The following is a 16,711-nucleotide window of genomic DNA, read 5'->3' as shown; positions in this document are numbered from 1 at the left end:
GTAGAACAGGCCAAGGGACGCAGGCACACAGTTAACATTTTATATAACATTTCACCACACATTACCCGTTTTGTAGTTTAATAGGAAAAATGTGTTATTCAATTAATATTTTTTTTTTTTAAAAAGATAGTATATTGGCTGCCGTGCATTGCAAAACAGTATCAAGAGGTTGAGGCAAGCAACAAGAATGGTTCTTCAATATCATCTCAACCCCATGATGGATTTCATCCTCAACAGATACAGGTGCAGAGCAGTGTGTGAGTAAAAGACTTGCATTGATATAGCGCCTGTCATGACCTTCAGACTTCTCAAAGCGCTTTACAGCCAATGAAGTACTTTATGGAGTGCAGTCACTGTTGTAACGTAGGAAACGCGGCAACCAAATTGCCCAGAGCAAGCGCACACAAACAGCAATGTGATAATGAACAGATAATCTGTTTTTGTTATGTTGATTGAGGGATAAATATTGGCCCCAGGACACCGGGGATAATTCCCCTGCTCTTCAAAATAGTGCCAAGGGATCTTTTGCGTCCACCTGAGGGGGCAGACGGGGCCTCGGTTTAATGTCCCATCCGAAAGACGGCACCTCCGACAGTGCAACACTCCCTCAGTACTGCCCCTCCGACAGTGCGGCGCTCCCTCAGTACTGCACTGGGAGTGTCAGCCTAGATTTATGTGCTCAAGTCCCTGGAGTGGGACTTGAACCCACAACCTTCTGACTAGAGGCGAGGGTGCTACCCACTGAGCCACTGCAAGTATGAAGGGGAAGGTTCACCCTGCCTCTCCTGAGCGTGCTGCTTGGGCTGAGGGACAGCTTCATGGTCACCAGCAGCTCTCTGGTATCTTGCCCAAGGTGACCATTCTACACAAATGCACCAAGACAGCAAGCGTTGGCAAACTAATCAACTGGGAAGGGCATCACAGTTGAACCCGATCTGGTCCCCCGCCACAAATGCCTTGTCCAGCAGGGGTCACCAGCCAGCAATTAGCAATCCAAGTTGATTTCTTTTCCCTCTCCTGCGCCCAGAATGCGTCGAGGTTAATTGGTGAGCCGCCAGAGATTGCCCAACCGCAACCTGGGACCTTCCTGATCGACACAGCTCAGCAACACACCAGTTGGTGCATTAACCCACTGAGCCTAGAACTGGGGGTCATTAGGGCGTAGCCATTGAGGACCGAGATGAGAAGGAATTTCTTCACTAAGAGGGTTGTGAATCTTTGGAATTCTCTGCCCCAGTGAGCTGTGGATGCTCGGTCGTTGAGTATATTCAAGACTGAGATCGATAGATTTTTGGACTCTAGGGGAAATCGAGGGATATGGAGATCAGGCGGGAAAGTGGAGTCGAGGTAGAAATCAGCCGTGATCTTACTGAATGGCAGAGCAGGCTCGAAGGGTCATATGGCCGACTCCTGCTCCTATTTCTTATGTTCCTATGAGCCAGAGGAGAGAGATCAGGGTATGAGAGGTTATGGGGAGCGGGTAGGGAAGTGGACCCGAGTCCATGATCAGATCAGCCATGATCTTATTAAATGGTGGAGCAGGCTCGAGGGGCCTTATGGGTCTACTCCTGTTCCTATTTCTTATGTTTTTATAGAACATCAGCTCTAGAAAGTTTTGTCAAGCAGGTGTCATGACAAGCAGGCTCACAGTTGAATCACACATCATTGAAGCGACGTGCGACATGGGTTGGACTGAAGTGACATGAGGTTCTCTTTGAATGTTATCGGGGAGCAGCAGGCCATGCGCATTATAGGATTATGGCAGCGCATGGTGAACAGCTGCCATCCATCCCCCTGAAAATACAACAGATCAATTTCCTCTCGCAACCAAGTGATTAAAGTCTTATTACAAATCTCACCTAGTTTCATTTGTGTTCATCACAGGCAGTCCCTCGGGGTTGAGGATGACTTGCTTCCACACTAAAAATGAGTACTCAGGTGACTGATAAACTCACTTTAAATGGTGGAAGATGCCTGTGCGTGGATTTTTTTAACGTGTGGTGACCGTTGCACACCAGCCACCACACGGGCTTGACGGAGCAAGGTCTTGGTTCAGTGGCAAGGGTTAACCAAGACGACTGGAGACCAGGCTCCGCCGCATGTGCCAATACATACACACAAACTCAAACATACTCCTACTGTCCTCCTTCCTTCCCACAGGACCCCTCTCTATGTGGAATTCACAGTGCGCAATGTTAGCCTCCGACCTCTCAGCCTTGCTATTGGCCCGTGCTGCGCCTTCCCTTGGTCTTGTCCACGCTGCTCCACCTCTGGGCTCCAGACCGCTCCACTCCTCCGTGCCTCGTCCGTTCGCTCCTCGGCCAGCCCCGACCTCCGCCCCTCGGCCGGTCTGGTCCCCCAACCGACCCCCCACCACAAATGCATTGTCCAGCAGGGCAAACAGCACAGGCAGAACTGCAGTGCATTTTGGTGGCAAGGACACAGTTCATGAACATGCAATCCCAATGATGTTGTGGCTGCTGCAACACTCGGTTCTAAATGTACTGTTATAAGAACACAGGAAATAGGAACAGGAGTAAGCCATGCAGCCCCTCGAGCCTGCTCTGCCATTCAATATCATCGATGATCTGATCATGGACTCAGCTCCACTTCCCTGCCTGCTCCCCATAACCCCTTATCGTTTAAGAAACTGTCTATTTCTGTCTTAACTTTATTCAATGTCCCAGCTTCCACTACTCTGAGGCAGCGAATTCCACAGATTTACAACCCTCAGAAGAAATTCTTCCTCAGCTCTGTTTTAAATGGGCGGCCCCTTATTCCACGATCGTGCCCTCTAGTTCTAGTCTTCCCTATCAGTGGAAACAAACATCCTCTCTGCATCCACCTTGTCAAGCCCCTCATAATCTTATACGTTTCAATAAGATCACCTCTCATTCTAATGAGCTCCACTGAGTAGAGGCCCAACCTACTCAACCTTTCCTCATAAGTCAACCCCCTCATCCCTGGAATCAACCTAGTGAACCTTCTCTGAATTGCCTCCAATGCAAGTATATCCGTCCGTAAATATAGAAACCAAAACTGCACACAGTACTCCAAGTGTGGCCTCACCAATACCTTATATAGCTATAGCAAGACTTCCCTGCTTTTATACTCCATCCCCTTTGCAATAAAGGCCAAGATAACATTGGCCTTCCTGATCACTTGCTGTACCTACATACTATAATCCTTTTGTGTTTCATGCACAAGTACCCCAGGTCCCGCTGTACTGCAGCACTTTGCAATCTTTCTCCATTTAAATAATAACTTGCTCTTTGATTTTTTTCTGCCAAAGTGCCAAAGGGCAGGGATGTTTAATAAATAGCTCCATGTCTCTGCCAATGCTGTTCTTGGCTAGCCAGAAGGTGCAGAAGAGCCCCTTTAACCAAATGTGATAATTTCTGGTACAGGTCAATGCACGGTCCCAAGACCAATTCACAGCTGAATTCCACCGTCAACATGCTCCACAGGAGACCCAACACTCCCTCTATTCCCACTGCCCCTTTCTAAATCTTTTCTAGCCTCCCAATGGCACAGACTCACTTACTTGGGTACATTCCCTACCAGCATCTCGTCCACATGACTTCTGTATAAGCAGCAACAATGTGTTGATGCCAATTTTACTGTGGAGGAATCATCCAGAGACGATCCAGCATTTACACGTGCACTTCTAGCACTGGGCACCTGATCAGTCGTAGTAACCCAGGCTAATACTTTAACCCACGGGCACTGTGGCTAATAGTAGCACTACAGCTGCTCCAACAGATCAATGCACTCAGCATAGACCAGGGACCAAACCTGGGACCTTCCTAAATCAGATGGCTCAAACGGTGACTATGTCGGAGCCACTGGGAGGAGAACTGTTCAGGAAGAAGTGCTGCAATACCTCCAATACTTCAGTTTTCTTAGTTACACACAGTTTAAAGACCACCTTTCTCTTGCTCATTTTGGTCACCGATTCTAAAGGCCCCTTGTTGCTAATAATCCTCACACTGTGAAGTACATAAGGCCATACACGGCATTTTGCAGTTTCACTGGAGGTACTGGGATATCCAGATACAGACATACTAGATTGGAACAGCCAAAGAGCTGGGGGGCGGGGAAGAGAAACAAGAGGAAGGGGATTCTTCCAACAAAGTTACCACACAGTTCGATCCGAAAACCTAAAAACATGCACAGATCGCTGAGATTTCTCCGCTGGTGGAAGGAAAGGAAGAAAGGAAAAAAGGAAAAAAAGACGGTTATAATGTGGGAAACACGTCAGCCAACTTGCGCACAGCAAGCTCCCAGAAACAACAATGTGATAACAAAAAAAAACAGATTATCCGGTTGTTATGTTGATTGAGGGATAAATATTGGCCCAGGACACCGGGGATAACTCCCCTGCTCTTCAAAATAGTGCCATTGGATCTTTTAAATCCACCTGAGAGAGCAGATGTCTCATCCCTTTAAAGTCTCACCAAAAAGACGGCACCTCCGACAGTGCGGCGCTCCCTCAGCACCGCACTGGGGTGTCAGCCTGGATTTTTTGGAGCTCAAGCCCCTGGAGTGGGACATGAACCCACAACCTTCTGACTCAGGCGAGAGTGCTGCCCACTGAGCCACAGCTGACACTTTTAGTAACTTACTCAAGGTTAGAGGTGCATCAGAAATGTCGTCATCATCATCATAGGCAGTCCCTCGAGTCGAGGATGACTCGTTTCCACGTCAAAAAGTTCACCGGTGTTTCAATGAAGGACCTAATATTCCAGATCCCGAACATGTTGAAGGGTGGAAGATGCCAGTGTGTGGATTTAAAAAAAAAACGTGTGGTGACTGTTGCACACCAGCCACCACACAGGTTTGACAGAGCTAGGTTTTGGTCCAGTGGCATAGGTTAACCAAGACTAACTGGAGACCAGCTCTGCTGCACTGACCTAGTGCGCACACATATCGCAGTGTGGGTTAGGCCCGTGCTGCCCCTGGGCCCTCGCCTCTTCTGGGCCCCCAACTCACACCTCTCCTGGGCCCCGATCACATCCCTCTACAGTCTCTCGCCGCTCCATCGCCCCGATCTCACCGCTCCTACTGTACCTGCCCACGCTCCAATCACGGACCTGGACCTTGGTGACGTCCCTTTTCACTGCCGTTGCTCTCCTGCTCCAGCACGTGCTGCTCCCTGGAGCTGTATGCTGCCACGCTGCTCCTTTCACTCCCCGGCCTGCTCTGATGGTGCTCGCAGGCTGGGGGCTGCTCAGCCTGCTGGGCCAGGCCGCCACACTGCTCCTTCCGCTCCCCGGCCTAAAGGAATACTTTGTCATTTGAGAATAGTTGCGGCCAAGACCATTGCATCTTTTAAAGGGAAGTGATGGGAAGACCGAAGCCATCATCTTTGGCCCCTTGACACAAACCCTGTACCCTCGCCATTGATTCCATCCATCTCCACAGCCACCGTCAGTGATTGAAACAGACAGTTCCCAACCTCAGCATCCTATTTAATCATTCCGATCGCCATATTTGCTCCACCACAAAGACCACCTACTTCTACCTCTAACAGTGCCCACCTCTGGCCCTACTTTAAGCTCATTTATTAAAACCTCAACTATGCCCTTGGTATAACCGAGTCTGGAGGTGGCAATGCTCTCCAGGACAACCTCCCATCCTCCATAAGCTTTGGTTCATTCAAAACTTTGCTGCCGATACCCTACCCTGCACCAAGTCCCACACACCCATCACCCCCACACTTGCTGGCCTAAATTTAGATGTCAACCTTGGCTCAGTGGTAGCACTCTCGCTTCAGGTGAGAAAGCTGTGGGTTCATGGACTGGTGCATAAAATGTAGGCTACCTCTACAGTGCAGTACTGAGGCGACAAGATGGAAAACAGAGCTGTTCTCTCAGATGGATGTAAAAGATCCCATGGCACTATTTTGAAGACGAGTAGGGGAGTTTCCCCGGTGTCCTGGACAATATTTATCCCTCAGCCAACTAAAAACAGATTACGCCGTATTTGGTCATTATCACGTTGCTGTGTGCAAATTGGCTGCCGTGTTTCCCACGAGGACTGCATTGTAAAAGTACTTCATTGGCTGTAAAGTACTTTGGGACGTCCGGTGGTCATGAAAGGTGCTATATAAATGCAAGTTCTCTTTTTACATTGGGGGAGGGCAGCAGGAACCAATGTCTTAAATTTAAAATTCTAATTCTCGCGTTTAAATCCAATCACGGCTTTGCCCCTTCCCATCTCTCTAACCATCGTCCAGCACAACCCCTCTGGCCTCTCCTGGATTTCTCTCTACCTTCACGCCACACTTGGCGGCCGTGCTTTCAGCTGTGTGGGCCCCACGCTCTGGAATTCTCTCCTTAAACCCCACTGCCTCCCCACCTCGGTCTCCTCTTTTAAAGACCCACCTACGTCTTTGTCCAAGTTTGTGGTCACCACCCCATCTCTTTGGCTCGCTGTCCATTTGTCAGATTACACCTCTGAAGCGCCTGGGACATTTGTTTTAAAGGAAAGTTCTCTTTCAGTTGTGATGTTGGGGAGGGCATTAAACAGGAAATTAGGGGTGCATGCAATAAAGGTGCAGCAGTTATAATGGGTGACTTTAATATGCACATAGATTGGGCTAACCAAACTGGAAGCAATACGGTGGAGGAGGATTTCCTCGAGTGCAGAAGGAATGGTTTTCTAGACCAATATGTCGAGGAACCAACTAGGGGAGAGGCCATCTTAGACTGGGTGTTGTGTAATGAGAGAGGATTAATTAGCAATCTCATTGTGCGAGGCCCCTTGGGGAAGAGTGACCATAATATGGTGGAATTCTGCATTAGGATGGAGAATGAAAGAGTTAATTCAGAGACCATGGTCCAGAACTTAAAGAAGGGTAACTTTGAAGGTATGAGGCATGAATTGGCTAGGATAGATTGGCGAATGATACTTAAGGGGTTGACTGTCGATGGGCAATGGCAGACATTTAGAGACCGCATGGATGAACTACAACAATTGTACAGTCCTGTCTGGCATAAAAATAAAAAAAAGGGAAGGTGGCTCAACTGTGGCTATCAAGGGAAATCAGGGATAGTATTAAAGCCAAGGAAGTGGCATACAAATTGGCCAGAAATAGCAGCGAACCCGGGGACTGGGAGAAATTTAGAACTCAGCAGAGGAGGACAAAGGGTTTGATTAGGGCAGGGAAAATGGAGTACGAGAAGCAGCTTGCAGGGAACATTAAGACGGATTGCAAAAGTTTCTATAGATATGTAAAGAGAAAAAGGTTAGTAAAGACAAACGTAGGTCCCCTGCAGTCAGAATCAGGGGAAGTCATAACGGGGAACAAAGAAATGGCAGACCAATTGAACAAGTACTTTGGTTCGGTATTCACTAAGGAGGACACAAACAACCTTCCGGATATAAAAGGGGGTCCAGAGGGTCTTGTAAGGAGGAGGAACGGAGGAAAATCCTTATTTCCCCAACACAATTTCCCGACTAATTGATGGGATTGAAGGCCGATAAATCCCCAGGGCCTGATGGACTACATCCCAAAGTACTTAAGGAGGTGGCCTTGGAAATAGCGGATGCATTGACAGTCATTTTCCAACATTCCATTGACTCTGGATCAGTTCCTATAGAGTGGAGGGTAGCCAATGTAACCCCACTTTTTTAAAAAAAAGGAGGGAGAGAGAAAACAGGGAATTATAGACCAGTCAGCCTGGCCTCAGTAGTGGGTAAAATGATGGAATCAATTATTAAGGATGTCATAGGTGCGCATTTGGAAAGAGGTGACATGCTAGGTCCAAGTCAGCATGGATTTGTGAAAGGGAAATCATGCTTGACAAATCTTCTGGAATTTTTTGAGGATGTTTCCAGTAGAGTGGACAAGGGAGAACCAGTTGATGTGGTATATTTGGACTTTCAGAAGGCTTTCGACAAGGTCCCACACAAGAGATTAATATGCAAAGTTAAAGCACATGGGATTGGGGGTAGTGTACTGACATGGATTGAGAAGACGGGAAGCAAAGAGTAGGAGTAAATGGGTACTTTTCAGAATGGCAGGCAGTGACTAGTGGGGTACCGCAAGGTTCTGTGCTGGGGCCCCAGCTGTTTACACTGTACATTAATGATTTAGATGAGGGGATTAAATGTAGTATCTCCAAATTTGCGGATGACACCAAGTTGGGTGGCAGTGTGAGCTGCGAGGAGGATGCTATGAGGCTGCAGAGTGACTTGGATAGGTTAGGTGAGTGGGCAAATGCATGGCAGATGAAGTATAATGTGGATAAATGTGAGGTTATCCACTTTGGTGGTAAAAACAGAGAGACAGACTATTATCTGAATAGGAAAAGGGGAGGTGCAACGAGACCTGGGTGTCATGGTACATCAGTCATTGAAGGTTGGCATGCAGGTACAGCAGGTGGTTAAGAAAGCAAATGGCATGTTGGCCTTCATAGCAAGGGGATTGGAGTACAGGGGCAGGGAGGTGTTGCTACAGTTGTACAGGGCCTTGGTGAGGCCATACCTGGAGTATTGTGTATAGTTTTGGTCTCCTAACTTGAGGAAGGACATTCTTGCTATTGAGGGAGTGCAGCGAAGGTTCACCAGACTGATTCCCGGGATGGCAGGACTGACCTATCAAGAAAGACTGGATCAACTGGGCTTGTATTCACTGGAGTTCAGAAGAATGAGAGGGGACCTCATAGAAACGTTTAAAATTCTGATGGGTTCAGACAGGTTAGATGCAGGAAGAATGTTCCCAATTTTGGGGAAGTCCAGAACCAGGGGTCACAGTCTAAGGATAAGGGGTAAGCCATTTAGGACAGAGATGAGGAGAAACTTCTTCACCCAGAGAGTGGTGAACCTGTGGAATTCTGTACCACAGAAAGTTGTTGAGGCCAATTCACTAAATATATTCAAAAAGGAGTTCGATAAAGTCCTTACTACTCGGGGGATCAAGGGGTATGGCAAGAAAGCAGGAATGGGGTACTGAAGTTGCATGTTCAGCCATGAACTCATTGAATGGCGGTGCAGGCTAGAAGGGCTGAATGGCCTACTCCTGCACCTATTTTCTATGTTTCTATGAAAGGCGCTGTACAAATAAAAATGATTGTTGTTGGAAAACGATGGAAGCAGAGGAAGATACAAGGCTGTGGGGAGAGATTGGGAGCAGTGAAATTCGTTTTCTATTGCTCCAGACACAATGGGCCGAATGGCCTCCTTCCGATTCTACGTGATAAATAAATGGCAAAGCACTAAACTAAAAGAAAATCAGTCTATTTGGTAAGCTCCAGGTCAGGGTCTGTATTACCAAAACAAAACCAAAAATCCCCACTGAACTGTAAGGACACACAATAGGCTCTTTAAATTCCAGGTTATGAAAAGGGCTTTTGGGAACAATTTCAAATGCTGCACTGCCTTCTGAAGATCCACAGCTTTCAATTTGATTGAAACTTTCCTCTGTACAGACCTTTCCTTGCCCTCCCTTCTCACTCCCCCAACAGACAACACAGCCACAATACATTGGTTTGACCAAGAAGTCATCCAGAGCCACTTCAACCCAGAGTCACATCAACAGACACTCTACACGAATAATCTACAATACACAAATGAGTCATTCTGCCAGTTCGACCATTTACGATTGCTACTAGAGAGATTTACAGTGAACACTTTATTTTAAAGTACCATTTCATAAAATGGAAAAATATAGCAGAGTGCCATGGTCAATAAAATAACTGTAGGAGTCAAGATTAGTTTATTGGTCTTCGTATAAAGCATTGAAAACCCATCTCTTTTATCCATACAATTCACCATTTATAGCATCTGCTGCCCATCTATTTCTGCATCTCCTCAAAAGGTCCTGGAACTTTTAAAAGAAAGACTTGCATTTATATAGCACCTTTCACCACCACCGGACGGCTCAAAGCACTTTAGTCAATGAAGTACTTTTGGAGTGTAGTCACTGTTGTAATGTGGGAAACACGACAGCCAATTTGTGCATAGCAAGCTCCCACAAACAGCAATATGATAATGACCAGATAATCTGTTTTTGATATGTTGATTGAGGGATAAATATTGGCCCAGGACATCAGGGATAACTCCCCTGCTCTTCTTCAAAATAGTGCCATGGGATCTTTTACGTCCACTTGAGAGAGCAGACGGGACCTCGGTTTAATGTCTCATCCAAAAGACGCCACCTCCGACAGCACTGCACTGGACTGTCAGCCTCGATTTTTTTTGTACTCAAGTCCCTGGAGTGGGAGTTGGAACGCACAACCTTCTGACTCAGGGGTGAGTGTGCTACCCACTGGGCTACAGCAAACACTCACTGGTAGACCATGCAAATGGACAGTGGTAACAGTTAAGCTAGCATTGGTCCTTTGTACATGTTTGGGGTATCACTGCCTTGCTTCAACTGTATTTTGTCCTGGCCGATATTGCGGTGTGCAAACTGGCGTTTCCTACATTACAACAGTGACTACACTTCAATTGGCTGTGAAGCAATTTGGGACGTCCTGAGGTTGTGAAAGGCGCTATACAAATGTAAGGCTTTCTTTTACATTTTGCAAATTTGGCCAGTAAGCAGTAAAGCTTCGAAATCCAAATTCAGAAACTAAATCAGAGAATTCCCAACACCACCAATCCCTGGGGCATCCCAAAGAGCACTTTCCCTCCACCCAGACATAACTCCTCCAGAAAGTATTCCCGCTTCCCACCCTTCAGCCAGATCCAGGATTAACTTTGGATTCCCCACCACTTTTAAGCCGAGCAGCTGCCTCTCGTGTAAAACACTCCAGTAAGGCAAATGTTCTCCGGAACCCACATTAAACTGAAATCTGGGATAATGCTCAGCTGTCAGGGCACAAACGGTCCCAAACGTCACAATAATAGAAGCAATGCATTACTCAACCTGTATTTTTTTTTAAATAACAGGATCAGTCTGCAGGATCAGTCACTAAAGTCTCTCGTTTGATCAGATTTATGTGCCCATTAAGAAATTGATTTCAGGCGACATTAATCTTTGCAACGTTCTGGAGGTACTCACCTGTAGGACTAGAAATTTATTTCCCTCTTTGAAGCCAAGAATGGGAGAATGGGGGTGGGGGGTCTTACACAGCCTCGGATTTCTCTCCTAGCAAAGCAATTTCTCAAAAGAAGACGAACCAGTTGCATCATACGCCTGCATACCAGCCAGCTTTTAACTCTGCACTTCAAAAGTAGCCGATAGAAAGACTTGCATTGATATAGCGCCTTTAACGACTTCGGGACATCCCAAAGCGCTTTACAGCCGATGAAGTACTTTTTGGAGTGTAGCCACTGTTGTAATGTGGGAAACGCGGCAGCCAATTTGCGCACAGCAAGCTCCCACACACAGCAATGTGATGATCAGAGAATGCGTTTTAGCGATGTTGGTTGAGGGATAAATATTGTTCAGGACATTGGGGAGAACTCCCCTGCTCTTCTGCAAATAGTGGCATGGGATCTTTTACCTCCACCTGAGAGCGCAGACGTTTTAACTTTTCGGTTTAACGTCTCATCCGAACACCTCAAACAGTGCAGCACTCCCTCAGGAGTACTGTGCTCAAGTTTGTGGAATGGGACTTGAACCCATCACCTTTTGACTCCGAGGCGAGAGTGCTACCCACCGAGCCACAGCTGATTGCACCTTATGTGGTGCAGTTACTGCGTGACTGCAGTTCCACTGAGAATACGCGTGGCACCGAATTCCTCAGGTTATCACCTGTGGTGGGGTTGCATATTGCTTCTTAGTGTCAGCTTATCGCAGTACTGTTGCCTCAAGAGTCAGAAGATTGTGGGTTCGAGCCCCACTACGGATGTAGGCCTACAATCTCGGCTTCACTTCCGTGCAGTACTGCGGGAGCGTTGGGATTGCCAGAGATGCGGTCTTTTAGATGAGATGTCCAACCGAGGCATAATCAGCCGGCTCGAGTGGGTGCAAGATCATATGGCACCATTTGAAGAGCAGAGTGCATACCTGGTATCCTTGCCCACATGATCGCTCAATTAACGCCTCACAAAACACCAAAACAGATTATCTAGTCATTCACGGAGCACAAATTTGGCTGATGCATTTGCCCAAGCAAACAACAGCAAACGCACTTCAAAAGGAATCCATTGGTTGTAAAGCACTTTTGAGACATCCAGAGGATGTGATAACGTGCTGTATAAAAGCAAGTATTTTTGTTCCATTAGTTCTTGGGATTAATGCAATTTTGGGTAATTATTAACTTTTAATATTCCACACCATTACTCAATGAAAAATGTGCTCTTGGCACAATGTGCCAAATGGCCTCCTTCTGTGCTGTATGATTGTAAATAAAACAGAAACAATCTCATCATCATAGGCAGTCCCTCGGAATCGAGGAAGACTTGCTTCCACTCTAAAAGTGAGTCCCCGTCACAGGTGGGACAGATAGTTGTTGAGGGAAAGGGTGGGTGGGACTGGTTTGCCGCACGCTCCTTCCGTTGCCTACACTTGGCTTCTGCATGCTCTCGGCGATGAGACTATCTGTACTGGGGCACTATGTACTGCACGATTGGTGTGCTAGGTGGCCCAGATCACTGGCCGGCCACAACAGCAGCATAATCCCCGCTGCTGCCATCATAATTTCCCCAGGACCCAAGAGCCTGAACATTCGCAGCTTTGTCAGACGGCGGTTTCTTTATCCAGCTCTTTGCTTTTTTTTTTTGGTTGCCCACCGCGAGTGTACTCTGTAGGATACCATGGAGCCTCTGCTGTGACGGCAGAAATGTCATCTGTGGAATGCAAGTGGTCAGGGCTGAATAGTGCAGCTTTGTAAGGTTAGACGGACATCTCAGAATTTCACTCGATTAGCTTCGGAGAGAAAGGTCACAGAGCTTTTGCTCTCTCGAGTGGACTCTGCTCAAGAGAACAATGTTCTGCGAGAATTAAAACTTCTACACAAGATTTAAAAGGGTAACTGCTGCATAGATTAATGAGGAGGCCATCCCATTCGCAGATTAAGCAATCGACACACAAGATTAGGAATGCTGACCTACATTGGCTCCCAACACCCCCCCGCCCCCCTAAATTTCTCATTCTTGTGTTTAAATCCCTTCACGGCCTTGCCCCTCTGTACCTCGAACGCCCTGCAGCACATCTCCCAAACGCTCCATTCCTCACTCCAGCCTCTTGTACATCCCTTCCCCCTCCTCCACCCCACTATTTGGGCAGGGCTGCCCAAGTCCCACCGTCAGAAATTCCCTCCCTAAACTGCTCCACCTTTCTTTCTTGAAGGCTATCCTTAAAACCCACCTCTTTGACCAAGCTTTTGGTCACTCCTGCCAATATCTTCTTTGGCTCAGCCATTTCCCCCCCCCCCCCCCCGCCGTGCGTCTGTGAAGCACTTCGGGATATTTTTCTACATTAAAGGCACTATATAAATGCAAGTTGTCACTGATACTGGAAGATCTCTTCCCCCTGTGGGTAAAGATACCGCCCAATCGATCAGCAAGTCCCACGTTCAATTCCTGGCCTGAACAGTGTGAGCGACAATTCACCTCAGTATCCTGGGGACAGATGGGAAAAGAGATTAGCCAGTAACCCTGGCTGGAAAGTGCTCATGTGCACTCAGCTGTGATTCCCTCAAAGACAGCCTTACACAACAACAACAACTTTTATTTATATAGCACCTTTAACATAGTAAAACCTCCCAAGGCACTTCACAGCAGTGTTACAAGACAAAACAGATACATTTGACACAGTCTCGGCTTACACAGTCGAGAGCAGCTACTTGGGAGCTTCTGGTATTTGTGAAAAGCTAGAAACAGGAGAGGTCCAAAGAGACTTGGGGGTGCAGGTACATCGATCATTAAAATGTCATGGACAGGTACGGAAAATAATCAAAAAGCTAATGGAATGCTGGCCTTTATATCTAGAGGACTCGAATACAAGGGGGGGTAGAAGTTATGCTGCAGCTGTACAAAGCCCTGGTTAGACCACACCTGGAGCACTGTGAGCAGTTCTGGGCACCACACTGTAGGGGGGATATATTGGCCTGGGAGGGAGTGCAGCCTAGGTTTCCCAGAATGATACCCAGACTTCAAGGGTTAAGTTACAAAGAGAGATTACACAAATTAAGGTTGTATTCACTGGAATATAGACGGTTAAGGAGAGAGCGCACGAGAGCGAGAGCCAGACAGACAGACAGACAGACAGACAGACAGACAGACAGACAGACAGAGAATTTCTGCTGGTTGGGGATTCTAGGACGAGGGGGCACGGTCTAAAAATGCTAGATCAATTGTTAATTTTAAAATCGGAGATTGATAGACTTCTGCTAACCAAAAGGTATTCAGGGATATGGGGCACAGGCGAGTAGATGGAGTTAGGTCACAGATCAGGCATGATTTCACTGAATGGCAGAACAGGCTCGGGGGGAGGAATGGGCTCCTCCTGTTATCTATGTTCTTAACTATATCCCAAGCAGAGTCAGCACCTTCAAGAGAAGAGGCCAGGAAAGGTTGGGGGGGGGGGGGGGGGGGTGGCGGGGAATACAAGCATGGAACAAGAAAAAAGCCATTCTAACTATCAAGCCAGTGCTTTTCAAATGGATCGCTCTTGATTATTTAACTGACTAGCACTGGGGTGTCTAATCTGCAGCCCACAGGCCCTGGCAATCTGGCCCACAAAGCCCAGACATCTCAGGCCTATTCTCACTTATATTTCTTACCCACTGGCTTGGCTCAGTTGAATTTCGTGGACCTAGAAGTTTGGATAGGGCTAGAGGTTGTTACCTAATAGACAAATCCTAAACCAGAACACCAGGATCGATTATTATTCATTGCTTGAGATATATGGGGAAAAAAAAAACAACAAACCTGGGAGAGCCACAGGCTCCACAGTGTGTCACTTCTGCAAATCGCAGTTTGCACACTCCCACACCAGCTGATCTCCTGCAATGTTACGTTAAGCCTTTGTTACCTCCAGACTCAACTACTCCATTCTACCCTACATAAATTAGAGGTGATCCAAAACTCAGCAGCCCGTTTCCTAACTTGCACCAAGTCCCGCTCACCCATCACCCCGTGCTAGCTGACCTACATTGGCTCCCGGTTAAGCAACGCCTCAATTTCAAAATTTTCATCCTCGTTTACAAATCCCTCCATGGCCTCGCCCCTCCCCATCTCTAATCTCCACAACCCCCCCCCAAAGAGATGACTGCGCTCCTCTAATTTTGTGCTCCTGACCATTCCCGATTATAATCGCGCCACCATTGGTGGCCGTGCCTTCAGCTGCCTGGGCCCCAAGCTCTGGAACTCCCTCCCTAAACCTCTCCTTCCTCCTTCAAGACGCTCCTTAAAACATACCTCTTTGACCAAGCTTTTGGTCACCTGCGCTAATTTCTACTTATGTGGCTTGGTATCAAATTTTTATCGCATAATACTCCTGTGAAGCGCCTTGGGATGTCTCACTACGTTAAAGGCACTATCTAAACATAAGTTGTTGTTATAAGACAGGAATTTTAGGCCATGTAACACACAATGTATTGTTCTACTGCCAAGGGTGGAGTTGGCTTGCCTTGTTAAAGTCAAAGTATAATTGCTGTAAATAAGCTCAATTAAAGGCTGATTGCAGTTACTAAGACGTTTTAGCTGTGTAAATCCCCAGCTCGCGAGGAGAAGCTAGTATAAAGGTCCGAAGAAACCAGTACGAAATGACTACCTTTTTTGGTAAATAGATACTATGGTTGCAATGATATTTGTTCAGTGACTTGTAGCAATTTTATGACTCCAGTGCAGTACTGAGGGAGCACTGCGCTGTCGGAGTTGTCGCCTTTCGGATGAGACGTTAAACCGATTATCTGGTCATCATCACATTGCTGTTGGTGGGAGCTTGCTGTGCGCAAGTTGGTTGCCACATTTCCCACAAAAATGCAGCCATTGTATCTCCAGAAATGGCTTCTCCTCCCTCCCTCACGTCCCCCAAGGATCTAACTTTGGACCCCTCCCTTACAACAGTGACTACACTTCAAAAGTACTTCATTGGCTGTAAAGCGCTTTTTGAGACGTCCAGTGGTCGTGAAAGGCGCTATATAAATGCAAGTCTTTCTTTCTTTCTATGAATGATAATTGAGTCAATCAGATGGAAGTGCAACATAATGCCCATGCTAGACACAAGACCTTTATGTACAAAGAAAGATTTGATGTCCTTAAGGAAGGAAAATAAAGCGGAAAATGCCGATGACATTTGGGAGGTCAGAGAGAAACTGCAACCGAGGGATCGCCATTTAATATTACCATTTACTTCAACCCTGACCCCGTCAAATTTCACCAAGGACAATCTCCTGGTCCTAACCAAAATAAAGCGGGCAGGTTTGATCAACACAAGCCTACTTTCCAGTCTCAAATCATACTCTAAAGGGGACAAAAGACAACAGGTGCGAAAGACAGGGCAGGGCGTCACCCCAGCTGTTCGAGCGACTCGGAGCCAGGTCAAGGGGATGATTGGCAGACGCCTGGGAACAGATCACTGCTCTTCCCCCTCAGTCAGAGAGTTGGGAAGTGGTACAAGAAAAGGAGGGGGGGGGGGAGGGGGGGGGAAACAAAGAGGAAAGTTCTGGTTAGAAAACCAGTGAAGTCTCTGAATGACAGCACTCACCTTAGTAATTGATGTAAAGACTTTTTCTAGAATAGCATTGGGCTGTGCTCTGCGTGGTCCATTTGCTTGAATTCGAAGGCTCAAGGCACATGGTTTGGCAAT

At 47.1% G+C, this 16,711-nt stretch overlaps 1 protein-coding gene across 1 annotated transcript in view; it reads right to left on the bottom strand.

Moving 5' to 3' along the window:
- Positions 1 to 16,711, bottom strand: part of LOC139240988 (ceramide synthase 6-like) — a 108,725-nt gene that overhangs the window by 84,489 nt on the left and 7,525 nt on the right. The window contains exon 2 of the mRNA XM_070869640.1: positions 16,610 to 16,711. This exon is cut by the window's right edge and continues 3 nt beyond it. Coding sequence (XP_070725741.1) covers positions 16,610 to 16,711 — 102 coding nt within the window. The remainder of the gene's footprint in view (positions 1 to 16,609) is intronic.

The sequence above is a fragment of the Pristiophorus japonicus genome, chromosome X (genome assembly GCF_044704955.1).
Source record: "Pristiophorus japonicus isolate sPriJap1 chromosome X, sPriJap1.hap1, whole genome shotgun sequence".
In the NCBI taxonomy this organism is placed as follows: Eukaryota; Metazoa; Chordata; class Chondrichthyes; family Pristiophoridae; genus Pristiophorus; species Pristiophorus japonicus.
The sequence above is the reverse complement of the archived record's forward strand: the minus strand, read 5'-3'. Positions and strand labels throughout refer to the sequence as shown.